Source organism: Falco peregrinus, chromosome 18, assembly GCF_023634155.1.
Source record: "Falco peregrinus isolate bFalPer1 chromosome 18, bFalPer1.pri, whole genome shotgun sequence".
Classification (NCBI taxonomy): Eukaryota; Metazoa; Chordata; class Aves; order Falconiformes; family Falconidae; genus Falco; species Falco peregrinus.
Genome location: NC_073738.1, coordinates 4,150,950 through 4,178,914, shown reverse-complemented (window position 1 = coordinate 4,178,914; position 27,965 = coordinate 4,150,950). Strand labels below are relative to the sequence as shown.

The 27,965-nt window shown below is 50.7% G+C and overlaps 3 protein-coding genes across 11 annotated transcripts; all 3 read left to right on the top strand.

Moving 5' to 3' along the window:
• The first annotated feature begins 18 nt into the window (after positions 1-18).
• Positions 19-5,320, top strand: GH1 (growth hormone 1). Its single transcript, XM_055790113.1, is given in 6 exon segments — positions 19-146; positions 1,916-2,270; positions 2,272-2,325; positions 3,045-3,161; positions 3,551-3,712; positions 5,054-5,320. Coding segments are annotated over 6 exon segments (1,017 nt in total). The 3' UTR covers positions 5,255-5,320.
• A 571-nt stretch (positions 5,321-5,891) lies between these two features.
• On the top strand, positions 5,892-12,242 carry RDM1 (RAD52 motif containing 1). The gene is made up of 7 exons (XM_005238818.4): positions 5,892-5,994; positions 6,968-7,147; positions 7,536-7,658; positions 8,134-8,296; positions 8,858-8,956; positions 10,015-10,103; positions 11,498-12,242. Exons 1-7 carry the CDS (start codon positions 5,908-5,910, stop codon positions 11,600-11,602), a joined length of 846 nt encoding a protein of 281 aa, XP_005238875.3. The 5' UTR covers positions 5,892-5,907; the 3' UTR covers positions 11,603-12,242.
• Positions 12,243-12,383: 141 nt separating this feature from the next.
• LOC114012581 (leucine-rich repeat-containing protein 37A2-like) lies at positions 12,384-27,684 on the top strand. 9 transcript variants are annotated; one of them, XM_055789701.1, is made up of 16 exons: positions 12,384-12,695; positions 13,085-13,412; positions 13,634-13,705; positions 13,904-13,942; positions 14,112-14,183; positions 16,919-16,990; positions 17,426-17,506; positions 19,407-19,478; positions 20,407-20,481; positions 20,975-21,093; positions 23,060-24,522; positions 24,625-24,720; positions 25,603-25,667; positions 26,547-26,604; positions 26,714-26,865; positions 27,231-27,684. In XM_055789701.1, the coding sequence occupies exons 2-16, from the start codon at positions 13,225-13,227 to the stop codon at positions 27,277-27,279; spliced, it is 2,673 nt and encodes an 890-aa protein (XP_055645676.1). In that variant the 5' UTR covers positions 12,384-12,695; positions 13,085-13,224; the 3' UTR covers positions 27,280-27,684. The 9 variants fall into 9 exon arrangements, with proteins under 9 accessions (XP_055645676.1, XP_055645677.1, XP_055645682.1 ...); XM_055789702.1 differs by having other exon boundaries at positions 13,046-13,412; XM_055789707.1 differs by lacking the exon at positions 13,085-13,412.
• The last annotated feature ends 281 nt before the right edge of the window (positions 27,685-27,965 follow it).

Here is a 27,965-nt window from a genome sequence, read left to right as displayed (position 1 = left end):
GCTCCAGCCACCCCGGCGATGATGCTGCCTCTTGGAAACCAGCGCCACGCCAGGGGTCACAGCAAACGCAGCGCCCAAGGCAGCCACATCACCGCCCTGACCAGGGAGCAGTCCCTGACACCCAGAGAAAGAGCCAAAATCGTGTGGTTTGGGACAAGCAGTGCCTTGTGGGGAGTAAAAGTCCTTTAAGCCCCCCCTGGAGTTGCCCATCCAGGTTCTGTCTCAAAAGCAGGGATAGGTGTGCTGTGACCTCTCCTCTTCCCCACCTCCCCTACCTCCTGTCCACACCAGCCCTTTGCTTAATCCGGAGACACTTCACGTTTGTATCTCAGGCAAGAGCAGGAGGACACTCATCACCAGATCTTCTCCCAGCCTTGTCCAGCTAAGGGTGTGAGAAAACTCCCAGAGCTCTGGCACCTGGATTTGCAGTGGGCAGACTGGTACCCAAACAAGCACCTGAGTACAACAGCTCTTTGTCACACTTACAGCAAATAGGCTCACCAAAACCGTTTGCTGAACTTTTGAAATTTTGGTAGAAATCGCACAAAATTACTTGCCAGCAACAGGGTCCATCTGACTATCCATCTAGCTCTATCCCCGCTAACAATAAAGGGGAAAATATTCTACTTGCTTCAAGTCTCCCAAAACATCTCCCAAATGGACCAGTCAGCCCTGTTAACTGCGGGCCAAGGCTGCAGAGCCAGGCAGGAAAATCAGGTGACATGGCAACTTCCACCATGAAAAAGCACTGATCTGATTTGGGATGGGTCTTCCAATGATCAAGAAACTTTTATTTGCAGTAAACAGCAGAATATGGTGAAATCATCCAGCACTGATTTCATCCCTAGGCAAACAACCTCCCCAACCTTTACATCTATGTATAAATGACTACAATTAGGTAGCACCATTGCGAACACTTGTGCATTTATGCACGGAGAAAATATAGAGAAGTTGTTGTGATCGTGAACACATATATACATTTTAAACAAACCCCCTGCTATATAAGGGGTGGCTCACCAGTTTTCTTTACCAGCCTAGATGAAAGGAAGAAACAATCACTGTCAAGCAACACCTGAGCAACTCACCAGGCAGAGATGGCTCCAGGTACTTTTCTTTATTTCGGTTTTAAAGGGTTGTCAGTGCTGTCGCATGCTGAGGGTGATGGCAGATGATGCTGGGGTGGTACTGTGGTTGGCTATACCACATATATATATATGTGGTTGTGATGGCTATACGCACTCCCTGCCAGCCCTAAATTAAAATGTGGCAACTTAGAAATCAATGAAAAAAAAATACCTTTCCCTACAGTGTGACTTTAATCCATGAATTAACTTGGGCAGTCTGTAGCCTAAAGTGGGCAAGGAGAGAGGGTGGAGAAGATGAAGAGCAAGGTTAAATCACAGTTATAACAGTTGTTGTTAATGTAAGTGTTGGCAGGGATATTAAAACTCATAAGCAAAGTTTAAGATGGATCAGGATGATGTCTAATGCCTAGGGCATTCCTCCACTGAAGGGCATTAGTCTGAGATCAACTTCATGGTCTTTGTAAGCCCAGGTGGACACTTGTGTGAGTTAGCTGTCAGGAGCTGAAAACCTTTAGGCTTGACAAAGATCACCAGGTTCTACAGGCATGTCCCAGAGAGCAAAAGCAGCTGGTGACAGCACAGGGAACATCGTCAGCTCTCATCCTAGTGAAGGCTGACGGCCGGGTTCAGGTCAGCAGCACTGTGTAAACCAAGGCTAAAGCGAGGGACCCCCAGGTCCTCACCAGGTACTCACCATCCCCTGCTTGCTCACGCAATGAAGGGGAGTTCAGGCTGCTTTTCTCATGAGGGCAAGGCCTACAGAAAAACATGAGTTAGGAAAAAACACAGGGACACGGACTAGTTTTCATGGAGCAACAATGACTCTTCAGCCAGGAAGACACTGCCTGTACCACTGGCAGCAGCAGAAGCCCCGAGGGCACGTCTAGTGAAAGGGGACAGGGGTTTGTTGGATTTGGGGGGGGGCTACGCTCACCCACAGAGCCCAGCAAGACATCCAGGAAGGTGAGCCCTGCAGCCAGCACCGGGAGAAAAGGCTGGGACTTAATTCCCAGTGCCACCCTCCGCCTCAGCGCAGTCACGAAGGGGCTGCTAACACCTCTCCGCTCTGCTGCAGGGTCATGGTTCTCTCCTCTCTTCATTGCTGTGATCACTCTGGGACTGCAGTGGCCGCAGGAAGCCGCCACCTTCCCGGCCATGCCCCTTTCCAACCTGTTTGCCAACGCGGGTACTGAGGGCTCAGCATCTTCACCTCCTGGCTGCTGAGACATACAAAGAGTTCGTAAGTGTTGTGGCCTCCAGCCATCTCTTCTGCATTAGCCTGACAGTTTTAAGACTGTGTAACTTGCTAGAAACAGACTTTTGAACTATGGGTGTCTTCTCTGTCAGCTCTTGATGAGGAGAAAGGGTCTTCATAGGATGGGACAGGCTATCTCCCATCAGCCTGGACCCTGTCTCCTCCTCTCAGCTCTGCCCCACCTCTCGTGCCGCACAGTCCCCTCCTTCGGGGCCATCGCTGCCCACGATGCACAAAACTACTGCTCAGGGTCAGCTGCCTCAAAAAGAAACCCGGCTCTGACAGCAGTGGGAGATGGCATGAATATTTTGCCAGTCTTCACTGTGTTGGTCACCTTTGGCTCTGGGTGAGTCTGAGTGCTTAAAACTCTCCAGTTTCTGCTGTTGGCAGGAGCTGGCAGGAGCTGTCACTTTGGCAAGAGCTGTCCCTGAGGCTCATCTGCTCCTTGGGAGAACCTGGTCCAAAAGTGTTTTGCATTAGGCTTAGCACCTTGCCTTAGTGACAGCAAGACCTTTAGGTCTGGTAGCTATTGTGCCGACACGCAAACTCCTGCTTCCTACCTGGCAACCCTGTACAGAGACACCTTATGTCTCACATTTATTTCTTTGCAAGGAGTAACCATTCACGACAGCTTAGGAAAGTGTCTGTGGTCTTCTCCCAGCACTTGGGCAACAGATCTGAGTGTATTTGGGATGTCTCCACAGGAACGCACCTATATTCCAGAGGACCAAAGGCACGCCAACAAAAATTCCCAGGCAGCGTTTTGTTACTCAGAAACCATCCCTGCTCCCACGGGGAAGGATGATGCCCAGCAGAAATCGGTAAGTTCTCTCCCCCCAGGGCAAGCACAGGCCTGCTTGAAGAGCCCAGCTGTGCTTCATTACAGGAACTGAGGGTTTCCATCTGTGAGCACTTCAGCGCTTCATTCCTCCTCACCCTTTTTTACTATTTAAACCCTGCATGAAGAAAGACAGGCTCTTTGGGCTTATGCTATAAATCATATTCCCACCCCAAGGATGAGAAAAACCGTTGTCTGTGCAGCACACGTGTCTGGGTGGTGCTCTGCAGCTTCCAAACTTCTGTGCCTCTGATGAAGTTGCAGCACATCTCTGGGTCACCTCCAGGCCATTTCAGAGGGAGCAAGATGCACCGGTAACTCTACCAAATACCTCACCTGCACAGCTTTGATCCTTTTATTTCTTAATTTCAGGACATAGAGCTTCTTCGGTTTTCACTGGTTCTCATCCAGTCCTGGCTGACCCCAGTGCAATACCTAAGCAAGGTGTTCACAAACAATCTGGTTTTTGGCACCTCAGATAGAGTGTATGAAAAACTAAAGGACTTGGAAGAGGGGATCCAAGCTCTGATGAGGGTAAGTTGCAGCATGTAGCATGACTACAGAATAATAGGGATATCCTAGACACTGGGCACTCAGCTCTCGGGGTCTTCCACAAGATCCAAAGGCTATGAGAAATCTCCCCACCTTCCACTCTGAAGACCAGTGGCATCCTTTGGACTCCGCTTACCTTAAGAAAATGGGATCATGACACCCTGTTGCACATGTTTCATCACTGGGGACTATAAGAAAACACATAAAAAATGTTAATAGCACTGCCATAACCACTCGGAGCAGTACAGACCAGGAATATCACAACAGTCCCGATCCAAAGTCTTTCTAAACCCAGCACCAAAGAATACTCAGTTGCTTAAATCTGCTGTACAAATGGCAGCATAATGTTTGCTAGATGTCCATGCAAAATACTTGAAAGTGGAGTGCATTTTGCAAGGTTTGCAACCTGGCTTTAAGGACTTAGGACATCTTATAAAAACAACCTGCATACAGATGGAAGCCTAGGCTCTGAAGTTTCTCTTGGATTAATACAGCACCCAGGCAGCTGGTGAGAGCTGGAGCATGATCTTCTTCAAGGGTCACTCTTGAGTTTTGCTTTGTTGTTTTAAATGAAATAGCTTATTATCTGCCAGGACACCTTTTTCAGTTATGCTTGCTCTATAGCTCAGTCTATCTGCCAGCATCATCATGTAGCTAGAGCTCTGAGACCTATAAGAAATGAATCTGGGCAATTATTTACATCTTCTGGCATCTAAGTAAGTCTGAAAGTCAGGCCCTGAGAGTAAGCAGAGATCTTCTGTCCTGGCACTTCGGCTGAAGTATGTGTATCAGCACCCTTTCCAGATTTTGCTCGCCATTTGGTATGTGCTTGGGCACTGGGAAGCAGCACACAGAAAGTAGACAAATAATGACATTTAATGCATTTACACTTTCCTTAACCCAAACTGCCCTGCGTACTGTGCCAGCTGGGGAGCAGAGCAGGGCAGGAGCAGCAGGCTGCAGGTCTCGGCTCCAGATGCACCTGGCTCAGGTTTGGGTCAGAACTTTGTTCCCTGGGAAAGGGAAAGAAAAGAGAATTATTTGCCTGGTTCCCCATCTCCTTGGCTAGAGCAGCTACGGAGAGAAGACCCCCACAACTCCCCCTTATTTTATGACCCCACCAGACCCGCTCCTGCCTCCCTCCAGCTCCCTTCTCCCTGCCAGCAATTAGTGCAGCATCACCCCTGCGCAATGACCCTTCCTGTAAATGCATAAACTCCCCAGTACGTTTTGGGGGGGGTGAAAGACCCCCAACCTCCCCTAAAGCCGGCTGGGGGTCTGGGCGCTGGGCCCCTCATCCCCAGCACCTCCATCCCCTTGCAGGAGCTGGAGGACAGGGGTCCGCGGGGTCCCCAGCTGCTCAAACCCACCTACGACAAATTCGACATCCACCTGCGCACGGAGGATGCCCTGCTGAAGAACTACAGCCTGCTCTCCTGCTTCAAGAAGGACCTGCACAAGGTGGAGACCTACCTGAAGGTGATGAAGTGCCGGCGCTACGGCGAGGGGAACTGCACCGTGTGACAATGTCCACCCTGGCCCCTGGCCGCCCACCGCTGCCCCGCTCCTGGGGAGGAAAACCCAAGAATAAACCCGTTACCTGCCGACAAGGCTCTGGCTTTTGGGGGGCTGCAGGGTGGGGGCTGTTATGGCTCTGGCTTTCGGGGGGCTGCAGGGTGGGGGCTGATATGGCTCTGGCTTTCAGGGGGGCTGCAGGGTGGGGGATGACATGGCTTTGGCTTTTGGGGGGCTGCAGGGACAGGCAGTGGGGGCCGACAAGGCTCTGGCTTTTGGGGGGCTGCAGGGGATGAGCTGTGGGGGACCACATGGTTCTGGCTTTCAGGGGGGCTGTGGGGTGGGGGATGACATGGTTCTGGCTTTCAGGGGGCTGCGGGGTTGGGGATGACATGGCTCTGGCTTTTGGGGGGCTGCAGGGGATGGGCCATGGGGACTGACATGGCTCTGCCTTTGGGGGGCTGCAGGGACAGGCTATGGGGTCCCACATGGCTCTGGCTTTTGGGGGGCTGCGGGGACAGGCCGTGAGGGCTAACACGGCCCTGGCTTTGGGGGGCTGCGGGGGCTCGGCAGGGACGGGGCGGGTGCGGGGGGGGCTCCCCTCCCCTCCGGGGCGGGGGCGGGGCCGGGGGCGGGGCCGGGGGCGGGGCGGCAGCCCGGGCATGGCGGAGGTGGTGGAGTTCCGGGTGCCGGCCGGGAGCGCCCGCACGCTGCTGGTCTGGGGGCTGGAGCCGGGGCCGGGGCTGGAGGTGAGGTAGGGCCCGGGAGCCCCCCACGATCTGGGGAGCAGAGCCCGGGTTAACCCCCCCAGGGCCACAGGAGCCCCCGCAGCTGGAGGAGCGGGGACCGGGATCCCCCCCCCAAGAGCTGGGGAGCAGAGCCTGTGATCCCTCCCAGGCCCAGAGGAGTGGGGGCCGGGACCCCCCCCAGGGCTGGGGAGCAGAGCCTGGGATCTCCCCCGGAGCTGGGGAGCAGGTCCTTGGTCCCCCCCAGAGCAGGGGGTGCACCCTGACACCCCTCCAGGGCCAAGGAGCTGGGCCCAGGACCCCCCCAGGGTCCCTCTCCCCCCTGGAGCTGAGGACCCAGTTCTCCCCCATCTGTACTGATGGCTTCACCCCCATCCTAATAATACATTTTTTAATCCCTCCCTTCTATTTTTTATTTGTTTGCTTTTAATCATTTTTTAGTTGCCTTGTCTCCCTGAGGCATGCTGCGGGCAGGGCATCCCCGAGGGGGTGTCAGGCCCCCGCCAGGTGATTTCTGCCCCTGTGCCATGGCCGGTTTCATGGCCAGCACAGCAAGACCCCTAAGCACCCAGCACAGGGTTGAAGCCCTGGAACAAAACCCCACTCTGCCTGCAAAATACGGTGCTAACGTTCCTGCATCCATGCAAAGGATGGCAGAGAGCAAGAGCCATCTGGGATGAGCGTGACGGGGCAGAAAATCCCGTGTCTGTCTTTAGTGTCCTCCTGATGCAGAGGCTGGATGATAATGGAGATGAGATATCATCAGGGTCAGAGGCCCAGCCAGACTGAGCTTATTTTTAGGGAGAGATACTCATCTTCAGCCTCACTGCTTATTCCAGGGCTTATCGCTGTTCAACAGTACTAAAAGCTTTCCTTGTTTTCTAGGTAATTAGGTTTTGTGGCTGTTTCTCAGTCCCTGGAGCACCCATAGGTATTTCAAAAGACTCTATTTTTTTTTTCTCTTGTTTTTTCTCAGCATTCCCTCTTTTTGGTGTTTTCCAAATTCGGGCCACTCTACTCCGTGCGAGCACACAGAAATGCTGCTGTGGCAGGGCCTGGGTATTACGCCATCATCAAGTTTTATTCAGCTGGAGATGCCAGCAGAGCTCAGCGCACATGCAATGGGAAAAGGCTGTTTCAAAAATCTCCCTTGAAGGTAAGCAGAACGGCCCCAGGTGTGAAACCTGCAGGACTCAGCACTGACATCCAGAAGCAGGGTAGAATCGCACTAAATGCTTGTTGATCTCAGTGATGCTTCCTGCGCAAAAAGTTTACTGCCTTGTGGCTGGGCACTACCACCATGTTGACATCCTCACCACTGACTCCCAGGTAGCATTTAAGCAGTAAAAGGGCAGCATCCCTCCTCTGGAATAATTTGCAGGGCCCGTTCATGGGTAAAAAATATTTAACACATGTCCGAAGCACACATGCAGTCAGGGAATATGTTGTCTTCAGATGAGTCTCCCGGAGCTATCAGTGGTGTGCTTGTAGTGGGAACCTTACAAGCAAAGCTTGGCTAACAAGGGTTCTTCTTTCCTGGACAGGTTTGCATTTGCGCCAGGCAGAAAGGGTTTCAGCAACAAGTCCTTGGTCTCAACAGCAACAAGTGCCAGCAGCTGGCCAACCACTACCTTGGCTTTAACGGCTGGTCCAGTCGCATCATCACAGTAAGGGGCCCTTTATATTCATCTGTCATCTTTTCCCTCATCCTCTCCTTAATTAGAGTGGTTGGTGGAATAAGAATCGTCCTCAAGTCAACAACTAAGAGACAGCTACAGGAGCTGAGTTTTGGACCACAAATGGGGGTATTTTGAAAGCCTGGAGAGAGAAGATTGCTATGGGTGAGGGCACTGGCTTGGCCCTGTTAGTAAAAACAGGGGCAGCTGTGATTAAAGCAGTGCAGGGCCTGACAGTATTCATCATCTGCTGGAAGTGGCTGAGATGACCAAGACTCCCAGAGGATGAGGACTGTGAGGTATTTCTAAAATAGGGTCAAAATGATAAACATCCCTGCTCTGCCTTCACCATGTGCTTCTGCCTTGGAGTCACATGTTGTGCAGAGGTGGTGGTGCATAGGCCTAGGTGATCATAACACACCCTTCCTGTTTAATCGAAATCAATTATCTGTGGTCTTCCCAACAGCTGCAGAATGTATCTGGTTTTGATGGTGAGAATGAGGAACTGGGAAAGACATTACAAAAGCAATCTGTGAAATACCTGTGTGCTGTAGAGGTGACGCTGCCCAACCATGGGGTACGCACCAGGGGAGTTGCTCTCGGCGAGGCAGACGTGGAAAACAGTGAAGGTACGTTTTGGATGCAGCTGGAAGTCTCTCAGCAGCTGTCACAGACACTGGTCGCTCTTGCTTCTGCACAATTTGTGGGTCTGATAAAGTGCCTGAATTTAGCTGGAGGCAAGGATCTGTGCAGGGCCTTGTGAGCTACTGTGCTATGCAGCGAGGGATACTGAACGTGCCACTTCCCTCCCTGCTTCACACCAGTATCGCTTTCCTACCCTCTGTTCTCTCCCTCTTGCCTGCAGCAATATTCATTCCCCATCACAGACACTTCTGGTGTGAACATCCATGTGATTGTGCCTGTGGCACAGCTCAGGTCCCAGCGGGGCTCTGCCCTGCCTGCTGTGCTGGGCAGGGTCCTGACACAGCCCTGACGGTGGTGTACCGCGGTGGGTTGGCACACGAAGCCCCTGTGAGGGTGCTGCCATACTGCCGATGAGTCCGGAAACGTAAGCGGCTTTCTTATCAGATCTGTAGAGCTGTGTTTGGTTACGTTTCCTAGCGCGATGCAGCTGGCGTGCTTCATATGCAGAGTGTCAATATCAATAACATGCTGCTTGTCATGTTCAGATCCTCTCAAGTTTGTCACAGCCACAAGAAGAGTTCAGAAACTCACAGTTGGGAAAGCCTTGTCTAGTGCCTTTCAGAAGATACTCCTTGTAGTCTTAGGTAAGGCCTAGTTTTGTATTAAGAACTGGGGTGTTTGGGCTAATGACATTATAACTTCCACGATAATTGATATGAATTCTTTTTCTCTGAACCTTTCTTGGGATTTATTGAGGCCTGGGAAATTTCAGGCAAAATTAAACTTGTGTTGTGGTCTGTAATGATTTAACAGAGTGGTTCCACCCTATGGGCTATGTGAGTGAAAGGAAAATCTGAAAGGAGGCCAGATTTTTTTAATGATAAATAACTAACTGATACTCCAAATTCCAAGCCTGTAAACTCTGGCAAGGAGAGCTTTTTAACACTACATGTCCATGCCGAATAAGGACGTGAGGAATTTCTGCTTCCAGGAGTAACATGGACTGAACTGCAGCACTTTGCACGTTCCTGTCCTGGTTCCAAGGCAGCCAGGTGCCGTCAACAGTCCATGCCCCACTGCTGTGTTCACTGTTACTTCTTTGAGGCTACTATCTCCTTGTCAGTTTTTAATCACAGAAGGTGGCTCTGTGCTGACCCAGGAACTGCAACACCTGCTTTCTCTGGGTTCCAGGTCTTGTGCTCTCTGAGCTTTTAGGTGACATCTGTTTATGTGGTGTTGGGGTACTTTAGTCTTTTAGGCTTCTCAGGATCCCTGATGGGGATCGGGTCAGTGCCACTATCCTCATTTTACAGAGAGGGGCCTTTCATCTGCCAGATTCCTCCCCCGAGTTCTTTAAGGTGTTCCTTTGAAAGGTGGATTTCTGGATTCAGATGTTTTGCAGTGCTTCCTGCCTTCTGATCTATGCATACAGAGAAACCAGTAATTAACATGCTCGGTCTTCTTCGTAGATTTCTGCTTCCTCAGTTTCAGTTTCCACTCCATCTAGTAAGAGCCATCTGGTTTCCTGCAGAGAGGGCAGGCAGGTAGGCTGGAGAAAGAGGCACATGCATTCAGGCCAACCAGCCACTCGCTCTGGAAGTCATTATGAAGCACAATTGTCCCATTTGGAGGTCCAGGTAGGTTTATTGTCATTACACACAGTAGGAACTAACCACATCTCTGGCTGTTTATTCTGTTTCAGAGAATGGGAAAGTGGCCGTGGAGTACAATTCCTCCCAAGAGGAGCCCATAGACTCCTTAACAGAAGAGGAACTGAAGGGGCTTGTTCAGGTAAAAGCCGTGGATATTTAGCTTCTGCCCAGGACCTGTATGTTACATCTAGGGATTGGAAGTAACAGCTGTTAACTGTTACAGCCTCTGACATCCTCCTTTCACGCAGCAATTGCCTCGACTTAAATCCCAGGAAGTCATTACATCGTGGAATTGTACAGCACACTGAGGCTTTAAAACTCCTACTTTTTGAGGTATCTTTGTACAGAAATGCATGTATTTTTTAGACAGCACAGGCAAGTAAGCAGTTAGTGTACAGGACTATTACGGTGCAGCTTGACAGGTCACACACATGACAGCATCCAGGACCGCTCTTCATGGAATATGTGAAAGTGAAAATCCTGGTAAAGTCACAGTAGGTTAAATCAAATTATTTTTTTAGTAAGTTGTTAAATTAATCAACCTCCCCATCTAGAAATGCACTTCATATACTTATTCTTACCCAGAGGGAACAATTTAGTGAAATCCCTGCAGGTAATTGTGGGATCTGTTAGCATGTGCCGCAAAAAAATACCCTGGTACAACAGTAAAACTTTAATCATTGTGCTCAGTGAGACGAGTTCTGTGGGCCAGCAAGTCACGAGCAGAGGATTTTCATCCCACTTAGTTTGAAAACATTGCTAGGTACCAGGGGAGACCACTGATACGGCACTCTTTGAAAGCAAGCATCACTCTCGCATGATGCATCAGCACCGTGCTGCACAGTGTTGAACCCCTCATGCTGTGTGCATGGAGGAAGTGCCTAACGCACCTTGTGACACATTATTCCATTTGATGGCACTGAGTCACCTAGTGTCCACAGGCAAAACTATCTTCCTCTCTTACTGAAGAGCAGCAGTAAAACAGGAGTATTTTGCTGTGTGAAGTGACTAACATCCGTCAGATGTTTTTTTGTTCATTGAGAAAATGAAATTTCTGCTGGTTTGTTCTCTCTCTGCATTTTCCTCTGTGCAGCCCCTTCTATCTGACCTCTTCTAAACCCACAGAGAGCTGACCTAACATGTAGTGATCGTAAGAGAAGTGAGCAGCAAAGTGAAACAGAAAGCCTGCTGCTTCTCAAACCTCTCTTTATCAGAAGAGTCATCCCTGCCCTCCCATCCCTTGTGATGGTGTGTGGGAGGTAATTCAGTGCTCTCTCTCCACAAGGCACCTTGCAGCCTGATAGGAAGAGGAACAGACAGGAATTTGGAAGGACTTGCTCGGGAGGAGGGATGCTGGGTGTCCTTTTGGTTCACTGCCTTGTGACGTTGGTCAGTCTTTCCAAAGCAGAAATGTTCCCAAGTTGGTAAATTCTGTCGCTTGTAGGTGGTAAAAATACATTGTTTCCAGGTGCAGAGGAATGAAGCTAAAATGTGGTGTAGAGAAAGAAATTTACTCTTGATTTCTATTCCCAGGTCAATGAATTGTCCTTGGCACAGTTTGACCTCGAAGAAGAAGAAGTTTTGTCTGATCTCAGTTTTGATGATGAGCTCCTTAGCTGGGGCATGCCATCTAATTAGTGCAGCTCTGTCTTCAGATCATTTCCAAAAGTTCTGCAGTGTTTGATTAGGAATGAAAGTCTAACACCATGAAATGACATGCGCGTCATAGCCAATGTTTTCTTTTTCTCCAAATACATAACAGCAAAAGAAATGGGCAATAAACCTAGTGTTACTAAAATTAAGCCCAAAAATATATGCTGTTTTTGGAGAGGAAGTGTTTTTCTGTCAGCTTATCCAGGTCAGCTATATATGGAAGACAGCTTAGCTGTGTGATTATTATTTAGACAGGGTAACAGATATGCATAGCACTTACGGAAAAATAAAAGGAACCAGCCCTCCCTGCAAGAACCTACATACAGTTCAGGTTCTCTCTGATCTGTAGGAGAAAGCTGGAGACAGCAGAAGGTATCTTACCAGCAGGAGTAGCTGTGGTACTTGCATATGCCTGCACAGGCACAGAAAAAAATATTTCTCTTAAGTGAAAATTCTTTCAAAGAAATAAACCAAAGTCCTGTAATAATGTGTTGAGCCACTTGTGCCACTTAAGCCACCTGTGCTGAGCCCCAGCTATAAGTAGCTGGGATGTTATCACTATGTAAAGCAAAGATTCTTTCTAACTTTGAACAGATTTTTCATTAAACTAAGTAAAATTTTGTAACCCAGTGTGATGAATGAATCTCAGAGGCAGCACAAAAGCAATGGGAAGGGGCATCAAGCTCCCCAAATCAGGGAGGGGGGAACGCTTATTTGATAAAAACTCTGCTCAGATTTTTTGACCTCTCTTCAGAAAAAAAGGTGATTGTAAACTGGGAGAGCTCAAGGAAGAGCCCCAGGAATGACTTGAGATCCCTTTTGAAATGGGAGGAGTGCAACCTGTTTCTTTTAACAAGAAAATGCGGAAAGGGGTGATTTGCTCCAGAAGACGCCTGATGCCCGCGGGGTGAGCTTTTTAACCAGGTGGGTGAAGGTGGGACAAAATCCAGTGGCTGGACACTGAATTTGGAGAAATCCATGTGGGAAGCAAGATGCAGCGTTTCCAAGGGGGAGTACTGAGCGGAGGGACTGACCCTCTGCAGAATGCCGTAAAGCCTTTACTGGGGCAAGTTCTCAGGTGGAGATTTTATTTATTTTACATTATATTATAGGCTCAGGAGGGATTTTATTGCTCTCTACAACTGCCTGACCAGAGGCTGTAGCCGGGTGGGGTTGGCCTCTTTCTCCCAAGTAACAAGAGACAAGAGGGTGGTGCCAGGGGAGTTTTAAATTGGACATCGGGTAAAAATTGCTTTACCAAAAGGGTGGCCAAGCACTAGAACCGGCTGCCCAGGGCGGTGGTGAGGTCACAATCCCTGGGGGAGTTTAAAAAACATGTTGGTGCGGTGCTTGGGGACATGGTTGCATGGTGGCCTTGGCAGCGCTGGGTTAACGGCTGGGCTTGATGCTCTTAAACATCTTTTCCAGCCTAAATGAACCTGTGATCCTACCATATTTTCCCTCCAGCCGAGGTGCCCGAGGCCCCTGGTCCCACACCCGGCCCTGAGGCGCAGCCTACCATGGGGGGGGCTGTGTGGTCACAGACCTGCGCCCCCCCACCCTGCCCCGGCCTGTAGCCCGGTAACCCCCAGCCAGGTGAGACCACCATGGGCCTGCCCTGGCCTGGCCGCCTCCTGCTGCTGCTGCTGCTGCTGCTGGCAGCCACCCCCTGCCCGGGACATGCCGGGGGGTCCTGCCCGGAACCCTGCCGCTGCCAACAGCGGCTGCTGGACTGCAGCCATGCTGCCCTGGTCAGCGTGCCCCCGGCCAGCCGCCGCCCGGCCTTCTCTGTCCTGTGAGTAGGCTCCGCCAGGCCCCCTCCATCTTCCCTCCTTGGCTTCTTAGGCCTGGTCACCCCTCCCAGGACACCCAGGAGTCACCGACAGATGTCTTGGTCTGGGGGGGGCTTGTGCTGCAGGGCCGGGGGTGAAGCCACCACTTCCACCTCAGCAGCCACATTTGCAGGGGAAGGGGCTTTCCTGAGGGGTGACAGCATCCATCGGGGTTTTTTTGCAGAGATTTTACTGGCAATTCAATTTCTTCCCTCGAAAATCAAGCATGGAAGGACTACCTGTGGGCTGAGTACTTGTAAGTATCCCCTAGCATTTAAAACGTTGGGAGTTCAGGGATTTTCAATTCTTTCATCTGGTGTCTGAGCCAAGGGTGTAACCCACGCCAATGGTTTCCAACTGCATTCAGAGCTGAGCGGCTCAGCAAGGAGGGTTGTGACCAGGGCTTCCTAGGATGGCAAGAGATGCCGTGAGCTGTGTCCCTTCCACCCTACAGACCATCCCCATGCCTGTTGAATCACCGATCAGCCTGCAGGTACCTTCAGCAAGCCGGGAGCGAGCACTCCTGCGATGAGTGGTGATGATCCCTGCAGTGACTCAGAGATGCTTCAGTAAAGCTCCTGCAGGATATTTTTCCCTGAAAATGCCGTGTCCTCCTGGAGAGCAGCTGCTGTCACAGTGAATGTCTGTTTGTCTCATTCCAGAGTCCTCCAGTACAATGATCTGTGGGTGGTGAACAGGCGTTCACTGGAGGGTCTGTTCCTGCTGAAGCACCTGTAGGTACCGTCCCCTGCCCGCTGCACTGGGCTACTGCCTCACCCTCCCTGGGACCCCTGTGCTCAGCCCACCCCCATGCAAGCTTGCTTTATTCCTCCTGGGTTTCAGGCTACAGCCAGAGCAGAGCAGGGTGTCTGGGTGCTGCAGTAGTGCCTGGGGGGAGGATTCCCACAAGGGCAGGGCGCAGCTTTCATTTCCCTAAACTCAACCAGGAGGAGGACACTGCTGCCCTTTCCCACAGATATTGGATGACTTTTAGTCAGCCCTAAGGTAACAGTGACCTCCTTAACCCCTTGGAGATTGCCTTTGGCTCTGTTCATCTGAGGACCAACATTTTTGGTGTGAGAACCACTTAGAGCAAGGGAAAACACATGCATGCCTTGCTTCTGCTAGGGTTTGGGTGAAAATACCTCTGTTGTAGTGAAGGCAGAGCCCTTTATTGCTGATCGCTCCTGGGATAGCCTCTCCGGTGGCTATGCCAGGTGGAAAGAGAGAAGTTTGCACTAACCCTTCCTCTGCTGAAATCCCAGCTGGACTGAGGTTGGGAGATCTCTGCTTCAGCCTCCAGCTCCAAGCAGGGCTAACCTCAAAGCTAGCACAGTTTTTTTTCTATTAAAAAATCAATGAGGTTGCTCAGGGCTGCATCCGGCTGAGTCCCCCCTCTTCTTGGAGGAGAAACAAATGTGCAATCATGTCCACGCGATGTCATACGAAATTGCAACAAGTAGTCTGTCTCTAATGCTGTCTGGAAGGGAGCACAGAAGCATCAGGGTTTTTTAATCCTTGAAGTTCAGGTTTTTACATATTTTGGGGTTTCCTGTGCGGTGCAGGCAAAGGAAGTATGAAACAAGAATGGCAAAATCTTGCCCTGTTCTCTCTCCTCTGCTTGGCCGCTGTCATGCTCTCCTTCCTTATCTTAAAGGCTAAGGGGCAGAAATAAATCGCACTCTGGAGGTTCACAGCTTGAGTGCCCAGAGCCCAGGTTACCTGAGCCTCAGAGGAGTCACAGGTACAGTCATTTCTCCATACAGACATCACGTCAAAGATCAAAATAGTACTCACGTGAAAAAGCAGACAGCAGGGGAAGCTCTGGCTTTGAATTATTTCATGAGGGTCATGTTTTGGGTCCCACTCCTCTGTTAATAGAGCAGCTGAAATGAGCACACAGGGAGGTGTCCCTAAATTGCCTCTCTGGCTTGCGTTTGTAGATCATTGCAAGTATCTTGGTTCCATCACTATTTGCATTTGTAGTGTCATTTATTGAGTGTGGCCCTTACGGGCTTGCATTTTTCCCACAAAAAGGGAGGTTTTGTATTTTCTAGCATGCATGTTGGCTTGGAAGGAGCCAAGTCCAGGGTGGTCTTGGACTTTCTGGTGCTGCTGCTGTGGTGAGCCAGCCCTAGGGCTGCATCTAAGCCTTGTCTCAGTGCTAGGGAATGGTGGAAAACAAAGTAGCACCAGTGCTGGATCCCACTGGCTCCCCCTCCCTGTGTCATTCTAGCAGGTATGTGTGCCCTACATCATAGCAAAGAAGGATCCAGGAACTTAAAAGCAGAGAGCATGTCCTGCAGGATGTGGGTTGCAAGCTAAATGAGTCAGGTTGGGAAGAAACAGGCTTCCAGCCATGTTTCCCTTCCACAAGGCTGAAAACTGAACTCTCCCAAGTACTTCTGAGATTGCACGTGCAAAGACCTTCCTCCTACCACCCAGCTGCCTCCCTGGGAGGTCCAGACCCTGCAGGCAAGAGCTGCAGTCACTCCCTGATGCTCTCCCTGAACACCCTCTCCAGTAGCAAGGCCATCTTCCTACAAAAGAAACCTTGTGCATTCATCTCCTCTAATTTTAGATGCCTAATAATTGCCTGGGATTACACTAATTGTTCAGGCTCTTTTTATTTTCCGTGGAGAGGAACAGACACTTCCCATTCACCCAAACGATCTTGGGAACCTGTCTGAGGAGGGGATGAATCACTCCCAAAAAATACTTCTCTCTCACTGATCGCTGCAGAACAAGCCCAGGCAGCTAATTCAAGCTGAGACAGCAAACCTTTTGATTTCTGAAGGTAGGCCAGGTGAATCCCACAGCGGCTGTGTATCTACACACATCTCCCCACAGAGCTGTGCAGGAAAGTGGGATTTAGGTTACCCCTTCACTGTGCCCTTTCCAGACTTCCGTGTTCTTGATTTTGCATCTTTAATAGGGTCCCTCTAACATAACTTTTTTCACCAAACATGGTGTAGGAGGGAGGGATTAAGAGAAAAATAACCATTTTGGTCACATATGTGGTTACCAACCTATCCCTGAAACCCTCAAACAAGGGGTGCTCTCCAAGCTTTTCTGGCTGACTTCAGCAAGCAAAGCATTGATGGCACTGGGGGAAGGCAGGTTGCATCTCTGTGGCCCATCCAGAGGGTCACACAACGGTGTGGTCCCTGCAAATGCATCCTCAGCACCTAAACTGTGCCTGCATAAAGAGTCTTTTTTGTTAGCAGAGAGGAAAATCAAGCCCTAAAATAATTCTGGTGGGACCATAGCTAGAAAAAAAATCACTGAGATGAAAGCCACCTCCGGTTAGGAGGGTTATTACAGGTTACACACCACTGCAAGCTCATACCAGATATAAACACCCCGTGAAATCAGAGCTGTATGACTTATATGCTGCCAGTGTCAAAGCAAATAAAAGTAAACATGACAGTGCAAATGTAACTAACATTTTGTGTTCTAATTTTAACAGGGATTTATCTTGCAATAAAATCCTGTCGATTGAGGAACATGCTTTTGAGCCACTTCCTTTTTTGCAGCTTCTGTGAGTTACAAAAGTTTCTTTCGAGTGTATTTAGTGAAGTCTGTTTGCATTTATAACCCTTTTTGTGCTAGAAAATGTTCCTGGTATTTTTAGAACAATGACTAAATTTCTCCTGCTAAAAGACTAACGGAGCTGAAGAGATCAATGCGGATGGCTGGATGACCCACAACAGGATGAGGGATCACAGCATGGCTGTCCAAACGCAGCCATAATAGAAGCCATTTCTTGAAGGCTTGCTGTATCCTGGAACAGAAATAGATTAAGCACATGTGCACTTCATTTCCTCTCCCTGACAGGTTAAAAAAGAAATGAGAAAATGGCAGTTTCCTCCCTACTCTACCTTAGATTTGCATATTTCGTACAAATCAGTACTGCTTCGGTCCCGCTTCCTGTAGGACAGACCTGATTCATTTCTGTGATCTTCTTTTTCCCCAGAAACCTTGGTGGAAATCTCATCACGCAGATCCAGAATAGCACTTTCCAGGCATGGCATGGGATGCAGTTTTTACAGAAGCTGTAAGTGCAACAAGGTCTAAAGGTAGATCAAAGTGGGAGTCCGCAGTTACAGTGGGGTAGAGCAGATTTGCTCTCTGTAAAGTACTGAATCAGAATCATAGAATGGTTTGGATTGGAAGGGACCTTAAAGACCAGCTCGTTCCAATCTCGCAGCCATGGGCAGGGACACCTTCCACTAGCCCAGGTTGCTCCAAGCCCCATCCAACCTGGCCTGGGACACTTCCAGGGATGGGGCGTCCACAGCTCCTCTGGGCAACCTGTGCCGGTGCCTCAGCACCCTCGCAGTGAGGAATTTCTTCCTAATAGCTAATCTGCACCTCCCCTCTTTCAGTTCAAAACCCTTACCCCCATGTCCTATCACAGCAGGCCCTACTAAAAAATCTGTCCCCATCTTTCTTATAAGCCCCCTTTAGGTATTGAAAGGCTGCTATAAGGTCTCCCCAGAGCCTTCTCCAGGCTGAACAAGCCCAACTCTCTTAGAATCCTATTGTAGGTGTCATCCAGGGTCTACCAGGAGTCTTCAGTCTGAAAGCCTCTTTCTGCTGGCCTGCTTATCTTCCCCGTAGCTTCCTTGAACCAGCACCAGGTTCAAACGGTAGCGGTGGGAGCCCAGGGGGACAGATAAGAAAGAAATGCTGCAGGAAGGGAGAAGAGGCAGGTTGATGAGGGGTATGGGACGTGACCCAGATTTCTAGCCTGAAATTTCACTTTGCATATTTGCATTTAAAAGTAAAGAGTCTCAAAAACACCCACAAAAAATGAGGCTTTGTTCTTTTGGTGTCTTGAGAAAACATGATTTAATCCACAGTCGGTTCTATCAGGAAGCCCTTCCAGGGGTAGGATCACTGTTCCCATCTGGACCTGAAGTAAGTGGGAAGCCAGGGCATTTGGTGTTTGGGTTCATGTACATACATAAGGGAAATCCATAGTCTCCTTGCTGTCCTGAAAAGTGCAATACTTCTCGCGTGATACACCAAATAAAGTGGCAGAATAAATTATGAACAATTCCTGTAGGACTAAGCCACAGCTTTGCCTGGCTGGATGTAGTAATAGCGTAAAAGTTGATGGACAGTGGAAATGTTAGAAAATACGGAAAGTAAGACTCCAGATAACATCAAAGTCCTGGTGGAGGGAAGCAAAGAGAAGGTGTGAGCTGAGGAGGAAAGGAAGAGATGTTGTGTTTTCCAGAAGCAGCACTTCTGGGCTTTTGCTCTTTCAGCTGGAGATAATGAGGACCTGATGTATTTTGTGAATCAGCCCATCAGCATCTGTTCCTGCCTCTAGCCTTCATCCCAGGCCCTTCTTCACACGCATAGCACTGAGCCAATTTTTTATCTTCAGGCTGAAATTTCCTATGTTTGTTCTCCACTTGAAAGGAAATTCTTTGGGGAGGTTCGAGTGAAAATTGTTCAGCCAAATTCACATCTGCCATCCATAAAAATTGGCTGGATCCTTACCCACCATAAACCTCTTTACACCACTCACATGGTGGAGAGGAGCCTGGAAAGGGGATTTCAGTGTAATTCCACATCAGATCCAACAGGCATAACTCTCTCTGGGCCTCTCTGATATTCAAAGGGTAGAAATGTGAAGCCTGGCAAAGAGGAAAAACTCCTTGATCACAGAAATACTTTGCAATGATCTAGTGGAAATTCACTTTGATTTACCTCTGTTTATACAGATCAGGAACCACTGGGTTTTTTTTTTACTTTACACTAAGTATTTTAGTCATCTGTTTCTCCAGTGCCTGCTGCATAGGGCCAGTTGATCTTGGCTTTCCAGGCTCGTGGGTTTATGTACATGTAAGAGGACAAGTGGGCAGGCCATCCCCACATGCCCCAACCTACACAGCTTGCGTCCTTCCCATCACCCACTCACAGTGGTGTGTTGTTTTTTTCAGGATCCTAAGCCATAACCCCCTGTTCGTTATTGCTGACACATCATTCTTCAAGCTGCCTTCGGTCAAGTATCTGTAAGTATTGCCTCATTTTTACTGGATTAATATATATCTTTGTCTCTCTTGAGTGCCCTGTTGTCAGGAAAGCAGAGATCTGGTAGCAAATCTCACTTTTCTCCCAGCCTTATTCTGCTAGAGGTGCAAATAGCCCTGGCACCAGCAGAGCAGGGCAAAGGCCAAGCTGGTGTGTCCCCAGCTGCAAAGCAACCAAGCAGCTGGGATACAAGCTTTAAAAGACTAGAGGCTGTCCAGGTCTGGAGCCATGGAGTGGCCTGAAGAGTCTGGGAATATCCCCCGCTCCTGCTTGAGCACCGAGAAGGTGGGATCCCAATCACTGGGGCACTCGTGCCAACAGCCCAGGGCTCCTGCCCGCCCTGCATCCCCATCCTGCTGCCTTGCCACAGCTGGGGGCAGGTGATGCTCTGTTAATCATGAGTCACAGCATCCTATGGCTCCTGCTTACACATCCCTGTGTGACTCCTCAGGGAGGGAGACGGGCTTTTTGCAGAGATCCCTCCTGCTCCCAGCCCTGCTGTCCCACAGATACCCTTTGCTTTCTGCTCAGCACCGTGTCTTTTTTTCACTGATACGAACGCTCCTTCCAAGGTCACAGTCGATTCATCCTCTTGGGCAAGAAGTGTTTCCCTTCAGGGGCTGGGGCTGCGCTCATGGGAGAGCAGGAGGAGGGCTTTGAGCCAGGGAATCCTTTCTGTTTGCATCCATCTACCCCAAGATCTGCAGGATCCCCTCCTGATTCAGACCTCATGGTTAGGAGCCGGTCAAAGCAGAAGAACGATAGCGTTTTGAATCATTTCTGTTTGATTAGGCAGAAGTGGATCCCTTGTGAACACCACCACAATCATCAGGGACCTGGGCTTATTCTCAGAGCACAGTTCTGGTAACGCCACCTGAAAATTTAATGTTGTTTTTCAAATGCTTTCAGAGACCTGGGTGCAACACAACTGACTCAGCAGGCATTGCTCATGCTCCTCCTGACAACAGTCCACTTGGAAACGCTGTGAGTATGCAGGACTAGGTCCCAGCCGCCAGCAGACTGTAATTGCTGAAACAAGGGGTCTGCTTGGGACATGAGTCCACCCGCCACTAATTCAGAATAACTCCAGTAAGCTTAAGGTTTGCTATTTACTGTTGAGAACCTCCCAAACTCACCTGCTAAGAAACAGAATTTCACCTTTTAGATGACATGTTCCAGGTTTTTCAAGGGGAAGTTTTAAATCAAGGTGGAGTGCATTTCTGTTTCAAATTTGATTTGGGGACTAGTTCAGTTTTCAAGGGTAACGTCAACATTTTGATGCCAACAAAGAAGCTTATCTTCTGCTTGAAAGCTCTCTTAGAAATTAGAATATAATTGTCCATTGGGATTGGGGGGGGGGGGGGGGAGTTTTCCAGAGCTGTAGAAGAAATTGAAGCAAAACCATGTGTGTTACAACTTGGACTCAGAGATGTGGATTGAGATGCTGGGGTTTTCTCCAGTAACCTCTTATCTTTAGCAAACTGCCCAGTGATGTGGCCTGCTGCCTCTGCCAGAAGAAACACCCCACCAAACCCCCGTGCAGGACCATCAAGTTTCACTGCGAGAACCTGTGCACCACCAGCGCTCCCCAGTGCGGTAGGCTTCCCAATGATATCGATGGAGACATCCCATCTGCCCGGTTTCCTCTAGCTGTAGGAGATGCTGTAGCATTGGCCCCGTTTTCTGGGGGTTCCCAGGCAGCATTGGCCACCGTGATGGCATCAGTCCAGCCTGGTGGCACCTGGACAGTCCCAAGGACACTGAATCTGGCCAGACTTTCTAGAGGAGCTTCATCTGTGCGAGGCCTTTAAATCAGCCCAAAGGCGAGTGCAGGCAGCTCAGGTGAGACCTGGGAGGCCTCGGACTGTGCTCCCTGAGCCACAGACACAAAAAAATTCCCCTTTGAGCACATGACTTGGGAAAAAACAAGGGTTGAAAAGTTACCAGCAATTACACGTATCTTCTGTGTCAAGTACTATCTTGAGAAGAAATAGCTTGCTGGGTTAAACAAACACACGAGCTTCCAATCCACACAGTACATCTAGCCAAGGAAATCATGCATTCCCAGTACCGTTCCCAAGCACTGGAAGGCACCGTCTGCTCTGAAGCCCCCCAGATTTCCCCTGACAACCTCCTGAGCCTCTCCAGTGCCACCCTACCACAGCTCAGTGGCGAGAGGGGTCCCAGGCACAGCACAGACATGGCCAAAGGGGCTAGTTATGTTCACGTTGCTGTGGCAAGGTGGCATGTGCTGAGCTGCACCTCAGACCTGCCACGCACACGGGGAACCCCAAGACCCATAACCAAGCACGGATGCCCCTAGGCAAGCTCTGCAGAAACCTCCTGTCATGACGATGTGTTGGATCGGGTCTGGGATGTACAGGCTCCAAAAATTGCCTGAGTGACCTTGGAAAACTGCCTGGTTTCTCTGCCACCCTGCTCCCCGCGTGTAGGAGAGAGGACCCCAATCTCCTTTGCAGGGCATTAGGTGAACACCAAGCATCGCTGTTCTCCGGTTAGCCTGCACAGCGTGAGCAATGCACTGTCCTACTCAATCTTTGCACAAAGTAAATACCATCCTGTTCAAAGCAGAGACAAGCTGGACTTCTGCAAACAGATACAGTAAGGTTCCCAAGGTCCCCAAGTAACTCATTTGCAAACTGAATGTGGACAAGTGAGCCTAACCTCATTGCAAGTCAAGGGAAAACAGGCTGCTAAGTTGCTTAGGGCTAGGTAAAGGTATTTCTGTGTCCAACTTCCTATCATTTTAACAGGAAAAAAAGGCCTGAATACCTTTGTAATCTGTAAATATTCTTCACCATGTCGGCCTGCCTCTGGCATTAAGCTATCTGCAAAGCAGGATTAGAGATAAGGTTGTGTTTGCAGCCTTGGTGTAGGACTCTTGAAGACTTATCCTAGCTCTGCAGATGCAGTGTGTGCCCTTTGCATGCCGGGGCAGGAGCTCTCCTGGGCTGTTTGCATCACTCTGGGTCAAATCCTCACATCTTCCACTTCTTCTAAGCCTGGGTGATGGAAGCTGCATCCATCAGCAGAGAAACAGCTCTCTGTTATCAGGGGCTCGCTCTGACTGCAGATAGAGGCATTTCAATGTGAAATATCCCAGGTTTTCCTGACCACAGGGAGAAGGGCTAGCTGGGATAACTGCTCAGGGAGAAACATCGTGTCTTTGGGTATTCCACTTTCCAAGCTCACCCGTGAGTTTAAAAGCTTTATGGTGATTTTAACAACTCAACACTGGCTCGTATCGAGCTGTGGGAAACTCTCCGGCAGCAAACCCATTCCCCCGGGATGTTTGACACCAATTAAAGCAGAGCCCTGGGAGACACCAGAGAAGAAACAGATATCTGTTTTACCCCGATGAGACAATCTGATTGATTTAACAAGACTTTTCCCGTCTGTAACACATCCACCATTCAGTTCACACGCCTCCCTTGTCTCAAAGACAAGCGCCTGCTGCTCAGGGTAAACCTTTGGCACTGTATTTTGGCAGAAAGCTTCTCATGATACCAAGTCACTGATCTGCTCTCTTGGTGTTTTAAAGCTTACACAGATCCTCTGGCAGAAACACCAGGAAAAATAATGGAAGTGTTACCATCCAGAAAACTGAAAGCCAGCATGGTGTTGAACCTCAAGCCTGAGGATCCTTTGCTCAGAGACAATGAAACCATAACGTTTGCAGTTGTCCTAAACCTGACCGGCACTGATGGTGATCTCGGGAACGCAAATGATCACATTTCCAGAACAAATTCATGTTCCTCTCAGCAGCTGTTAAGGCAAGGAGACAAAACCAGTAAGGAGCTGATGCTGCACAACATTCAGCACATGGGCTGGACCGTTGAAAGTCATACAAGGAGACTGGATTTTCTAGCAAAGGCACTAGAGGCCGAGCTCAAGAATAAGCTGCACAAGGCTGAAAGCATCATGACTGTGACAAGCACTGTCTCACCCCTGCCAACATCTGCCATGCAAAAGGACGAGGTGCACAAGATCCCAGCAGTGGAGGGAGAGCCAACCACAGGCTGGGTGCAAAAGCAGCATGGCTTAGGTTTGAACCAGACAGCAGCAAACCCCCAGGAAGCAGCTGGCAGGTTAAACCCCACTGACAACACCTCCATCTTCAGACATCACAAAATATCCACAGCTCCTTCAAAACATACCCTTTTGCGCTCCCCAGCAGAGGCCCCCCATTTGTCCAGGTGTTTTAATAATCAAAATTGTTCCAAAGCTGTGGAACAGACCAAGAAAACTCATGGGATGGAGGATGTGGAGGATGCAGAAGATGTGGAGGATGCAGAAGATGTGGAGGATGCAAAAGATGCAGAGGAAGCACCACGTCCCAGGCAGGACTATGTTTGGACTTACAAAAAGCAGAAGCAGAGGGACAGCCCGTATCTGAATAAAAGTAATCAGCTTTTCTCCAAGACATCTGGCAATGTGACTCCTGAGGAAGAGCCCACACCAACAGAAAGTAAAGCAGAGCAGAAACTAAACACAGAACAGCATTTTTTCTACAACCTGTTGGTTAACTACAGCCCCCCCACCGCAAGCAGCATGCTAGAGGACACGGGTGAAGAAGAGGGTTCCTCTCTAGGTAGGCATTTACCAGCCGTCCCTCAAACTGCAGAAACACACTGGAAGCAACCAAAGGAAGGATCCAGTTTCCTCAGTAAACCAGGGAGCTCCGACAGCCCAGACAGCATTTCATTTCAAGGAGACCTCTTTGAAACCAAGGTCAATCCCTACCTAGGTTTGCTCGTCTCGGACGAAGCCCTGCAGATGTTCATCGCCCACGTGGCACGAGCCCTGAGGATGGACTGCAGCCTGCCCGAGGTCCAGCTGCCCTGTGCAAAGATGATCTCGAGGATGGGGCTGCTTGTAAAGCTGCTCAGCGAGAGGCAAGATGACCAGGGAGACTCTGTTCTCGTGGGCCACTGTCTTCTGGAAGGGAATGTTTCCAACAGCATGCCCGAGACCAGGAAGGTGGACAGGAAATCCATAAGGAAGGTGGGAGAGATACGGGGCATTGCTGGTTGTGTCCTTCTAGACAACAGGGAATGGAAGGGCCAGCCCTCTCTCCCCTCATGATTTTCTTTCCTTCTCTCCCAGCAGAGACCAAAGCACGCCCTCGGCGACAACCTCCTGTTAGCGTTATCAGCGACCCTCATCATCATGATTAATTTCACAGCGTTTTGTCTCATTGAGGTAAGCCAATAACTCGTTTGACAGACAGCTGTCAGTCATGCCTTGTAGCTGGAGTGCACAGGGGCAGAGCAATGCTGCCCTGCACAGTTTCTGAGCCGCGGGGTGCTGCTGTGGATGCTGGGTGGCACAGGAGATGGTTTTCCACCCTTGGAGCTTCTTGCAGCATCCACACCACAGAGCTCAGCATGGGTTCAGCCTGCTGGGGGGGGAGCCTGTCCTGGTATCTGTCACGACCTGTCCGCAGCTCCGCACTGCAGCTTTCCTAACAGCTTCCTTGAAGGGGGCTGTGGCTCCCTCTCCCAGCAGCCCTTCCCCAGGTTTTATCCCGCAATCCCCAGCCCTCCAGGGTCACCTCCCAGGCTCTTCTCTTGACCCCGTTTTGCTCTCCTGCCAGCACGGTTTGCCTTCAGCCATGCAGCAATTCCCCTGAAAGCAAGTCCTTCCGCAAGGTGCCACGGCTCTGCGTGGGTCAGGGCAGCAGCAGAAACAGGGCAGAGGAGCCAGCATGCCCACAATTTCAGCCCCCCTTTGGGGCCCTGCTCGGAAAAAAAGGCTTTTATTTCTTTAAAAGCCTACCTTCATGTTTCAGGCTGGGGTTAAACAGGAGGAGAGTACCCTGCAAAACACCACCCAGATAAGAAAGGCAGACATAAACATTGCTGAGATTAGGAGAGCTCTGGGAGGTCAGGTCATTCCAGAGGCAGGGAAAAGTGGGGAGTTGGGATGGGAGGATGGGCTCTTTCTAAAAACGTGGCTGCTGCACAGGCTTGTGCATGTATATAACGGGCTTAGTTGGAGGAAGAACCTTTTGGACTCCTGTGTTTTGCAGAGTTTAATGAGAAAATCCTGATGTTACAAGTCTCTCTGCCTTTCCTTCACCAGGTTTGCTCCCAAAATCCTGAAGCTGCTTCCCAGCCCCAAAGGACCAGTCAGTCACACCCAAAATGGTAATTACTCCCTGCACCGTGCCACAAACAGTCCTTACTCCAAACAGCCCCTAATCCGCAAGCCCCCCCGCCCCATGTGGGTGCTGGCTGCCCAAGACTGCCCGGTCTGTGTGTAAAACACGTCGCTTTTTTAAAAGATGCAGAAAAGGGACCCCAAAGCGTGAGTGATAGGCACGGCCATAAGCTCACACCTCAACCAGCCACCCAGGCTTGTCCACGCGGGTGATGCTGCACCCTGGATGTGTCGGTGTGTTGGCCCTGTGCTCCCATGTGGTCCTACATCCCCGCAAGCACGCTGCCCAGCTGTGGGGCTCCGGCTTCCAGCAAAACTCTGGTGACGGCTCTGCCCTGTTTCTCCCTGTCCCGCTCCCCAGAGAGGCTGCTGAAGAGCCTGCTCCTGTCCTCTCCCAGCGCGTTTCACATCCAGGCTAAACTGGGACACCTTCCCAGCCCCATCAGCCGGCGCCATCCCTTCCTTCTGGGGCTCCTCATCTCCCTTAGGGTCAGCTGAAATGTCACCCTGAGCGGGTACAGCTGACATACCGACACACCGAGCGGGGTACATCACCCCGAGCAGGTACAGCCGACACACCGAGCGGGGTACATCACCCTGAGCGGGTACAGCCTTCTGCCCTGGCAGGATGCTGGCACCGCTGCAGCCCTCCCGGGCCAAGCCTCCCTGCTGATGGATGGGGAAAGGTGAATTCTGGGGAGATGATGCACAAAACCCTTTTTTCTCCCACCTTTAACTTGCTAAATCCAGGTGTTTTGCAGGGCTAAATGCCACTTCCCCGATTCCTGCTTCCCCGGCAGGAAACTTCCCACCAGCAACTACTAAAACGCATGTTTTAGCCTCCTTTCCCTTTTTTTTTTTTTTAGGTTCTTTCAAAAACTCCCAGAGGGACAGAGCGAGAGCGAGTGTGGCATCGGAGAGCAGGTAAGGGCAGGGAGCACACGCCAGAGCTGCCCTTCTGCCCGCTACCGGCACCGCCGGCTGTTTCCCACTGTCTCCAAAACCTTTCCTTCCCTTCCCTGGCACTTCCCAGGGCTCGCACGTGTCCTGCTTCAGCCAGACACAGCCGTGGTGGCTGAGGGACTTGTACCAGCCCCTGGAGGCCTACCACATGGAACACATGAGCCAGCTGTACGACCTGACCTCCGAGGAGGAGGAGGAGGTTTTCAGCAAGTCCAGGCTAAAGTAGGTGGGGTGGCCGCGATGGCCACGCTCGGTCTGCAGCTCTCGATCTGCTGTAGGAACTGCTGGGGCTGTCCTCGGCTGTTTCCTTGGCAGTTACTTCCTTGGCTGTTATTTCCTTGGATGCTACTTCCTTGGCTGTTTCCTTGGCTGTTATTTCCTTGGCTGTTTCCTTGGCTGTTATTTCCTTGCTGTTGTTTCCTCGGCTATTTCCTTGCTGTTATTTCCTTGGCTGTTATTTCCTTAGCTGTTATTTCCTTGCTGTTACTTCCTTGGCTGTTATTTCCTTGGCTGTTTCCTTGCCATTATTTCCTTGGCTGTTATTTCCTTGGCTGTTTCCTTGCCATTATTTCCTTATGTTGTTCCAGCAGGATGCCACCAGCACCGCAGAGCAGCCACACCGACGTGGAAGGGTGACTACCTGCCGCCTGTGCCCAGTGGCCCAGCGCACCCCAGCAGCTGCCACAGCCGCACACCCCCGCCGAGGAGGACACGGGGGCCAGGAACGTGCTGGGGACACCCCGAAGGCCACCGCTGCGGGAGGGGGACGGGGGGGCTACGGGCAGCAGGGAGCCTTCGTAGGGCTCCAGCAGCAGCAGGCCGGGCTGACGTGGCACCGTGTTCCTGGAGCTGCAGCCGTGCAGCCTCGCTGGGCACGCGGGGTGTCCCTGGGGGGGACACACGTGTCCCCGCAGGCAGCTGGCAGGGGGTGCCCGGGGTGCTGGGGTGCCGCTGCAGACCCCAGGGGCTCTGTACTGGTCACGTTTGTTCGGTGGCGGGGAAGGGCTTTGGAAATTGCCATTAAAACGTGTGGGTTTTTCACCCAGAGCATTCTGAGAGCAGATGGGAGCGTGCACACGTGTGTCTGGGCTGGCGTGCACACGTACACACGCGTGTTGTGGCATGAACAGGTGGTGGCGATACAGCTGTGCGGGGAGGGGGAGCACCAGCCCCCACCGAGTGCCCGTGCCCCCACAGCAGCACCCACCTGTGAGGGTGTTTGCTTGCACACACGTGTGCCGTGCCAACCTGCGAGTACACGTGTGTAGTACCCTGTGCCTGCCCGTACTCGTGTCTGTGCATGTCTGCCCCACACATGTGCA

What these genes read in the sequence shown, in the direction of transcription:
- RDM1 (XM_005238818.4), top strand. Translation starts at nt 5,908, where the DNA reads ATGGCGGAGGTGGTGGAGTTCCGGGTGCCGGCCGGGAGCGCCCGCACG. An exon ending in AGCCGGGGCCGGGGCTGGAG is followed by an intron (nt 5,995 to 6,967) that starts GTGAGGTAGGGC and finishes GTTTTTTCTCAG; the next exon opens with CATTCCCTCTTTTTGGTGTT. An exon ending in AACTGAAGGGGCTTGTTCAG is followed by an intron (nt 10,104 to 11,497) that starts GTAAAAGCCGTG and finishes TTCTATTCCCAG; the next exon opens with GTCAATGAATTGTCCTTGGC.
- LOC114012581 (XM_055789701.1), top strand. Translation starts at nt 13,225, where the DNA reads ATGGGCCTGCCCTGGCCTGGCCGCCTCCTGCTGCTGCTGCTGCTGCTG. An exon ending in CTGTTCCTGCTGAAGCACCT is followed by an intron (nt 14,184 to 16,918) that starts GTAGGTACCGTC and finishes TAATTTTAACAG; the next exon opens with GGATTTATCTTGCAATAAAA. An exon ending in AGTGTGGCATCGGAGAGCAG is followed by an intron (nt 26,605 to 26,713) that starts GTAAGGGCAGGG and finishes GGCACTTCCCAG; the next exon opens with GGCTCGCACGTGTCCTGCTT.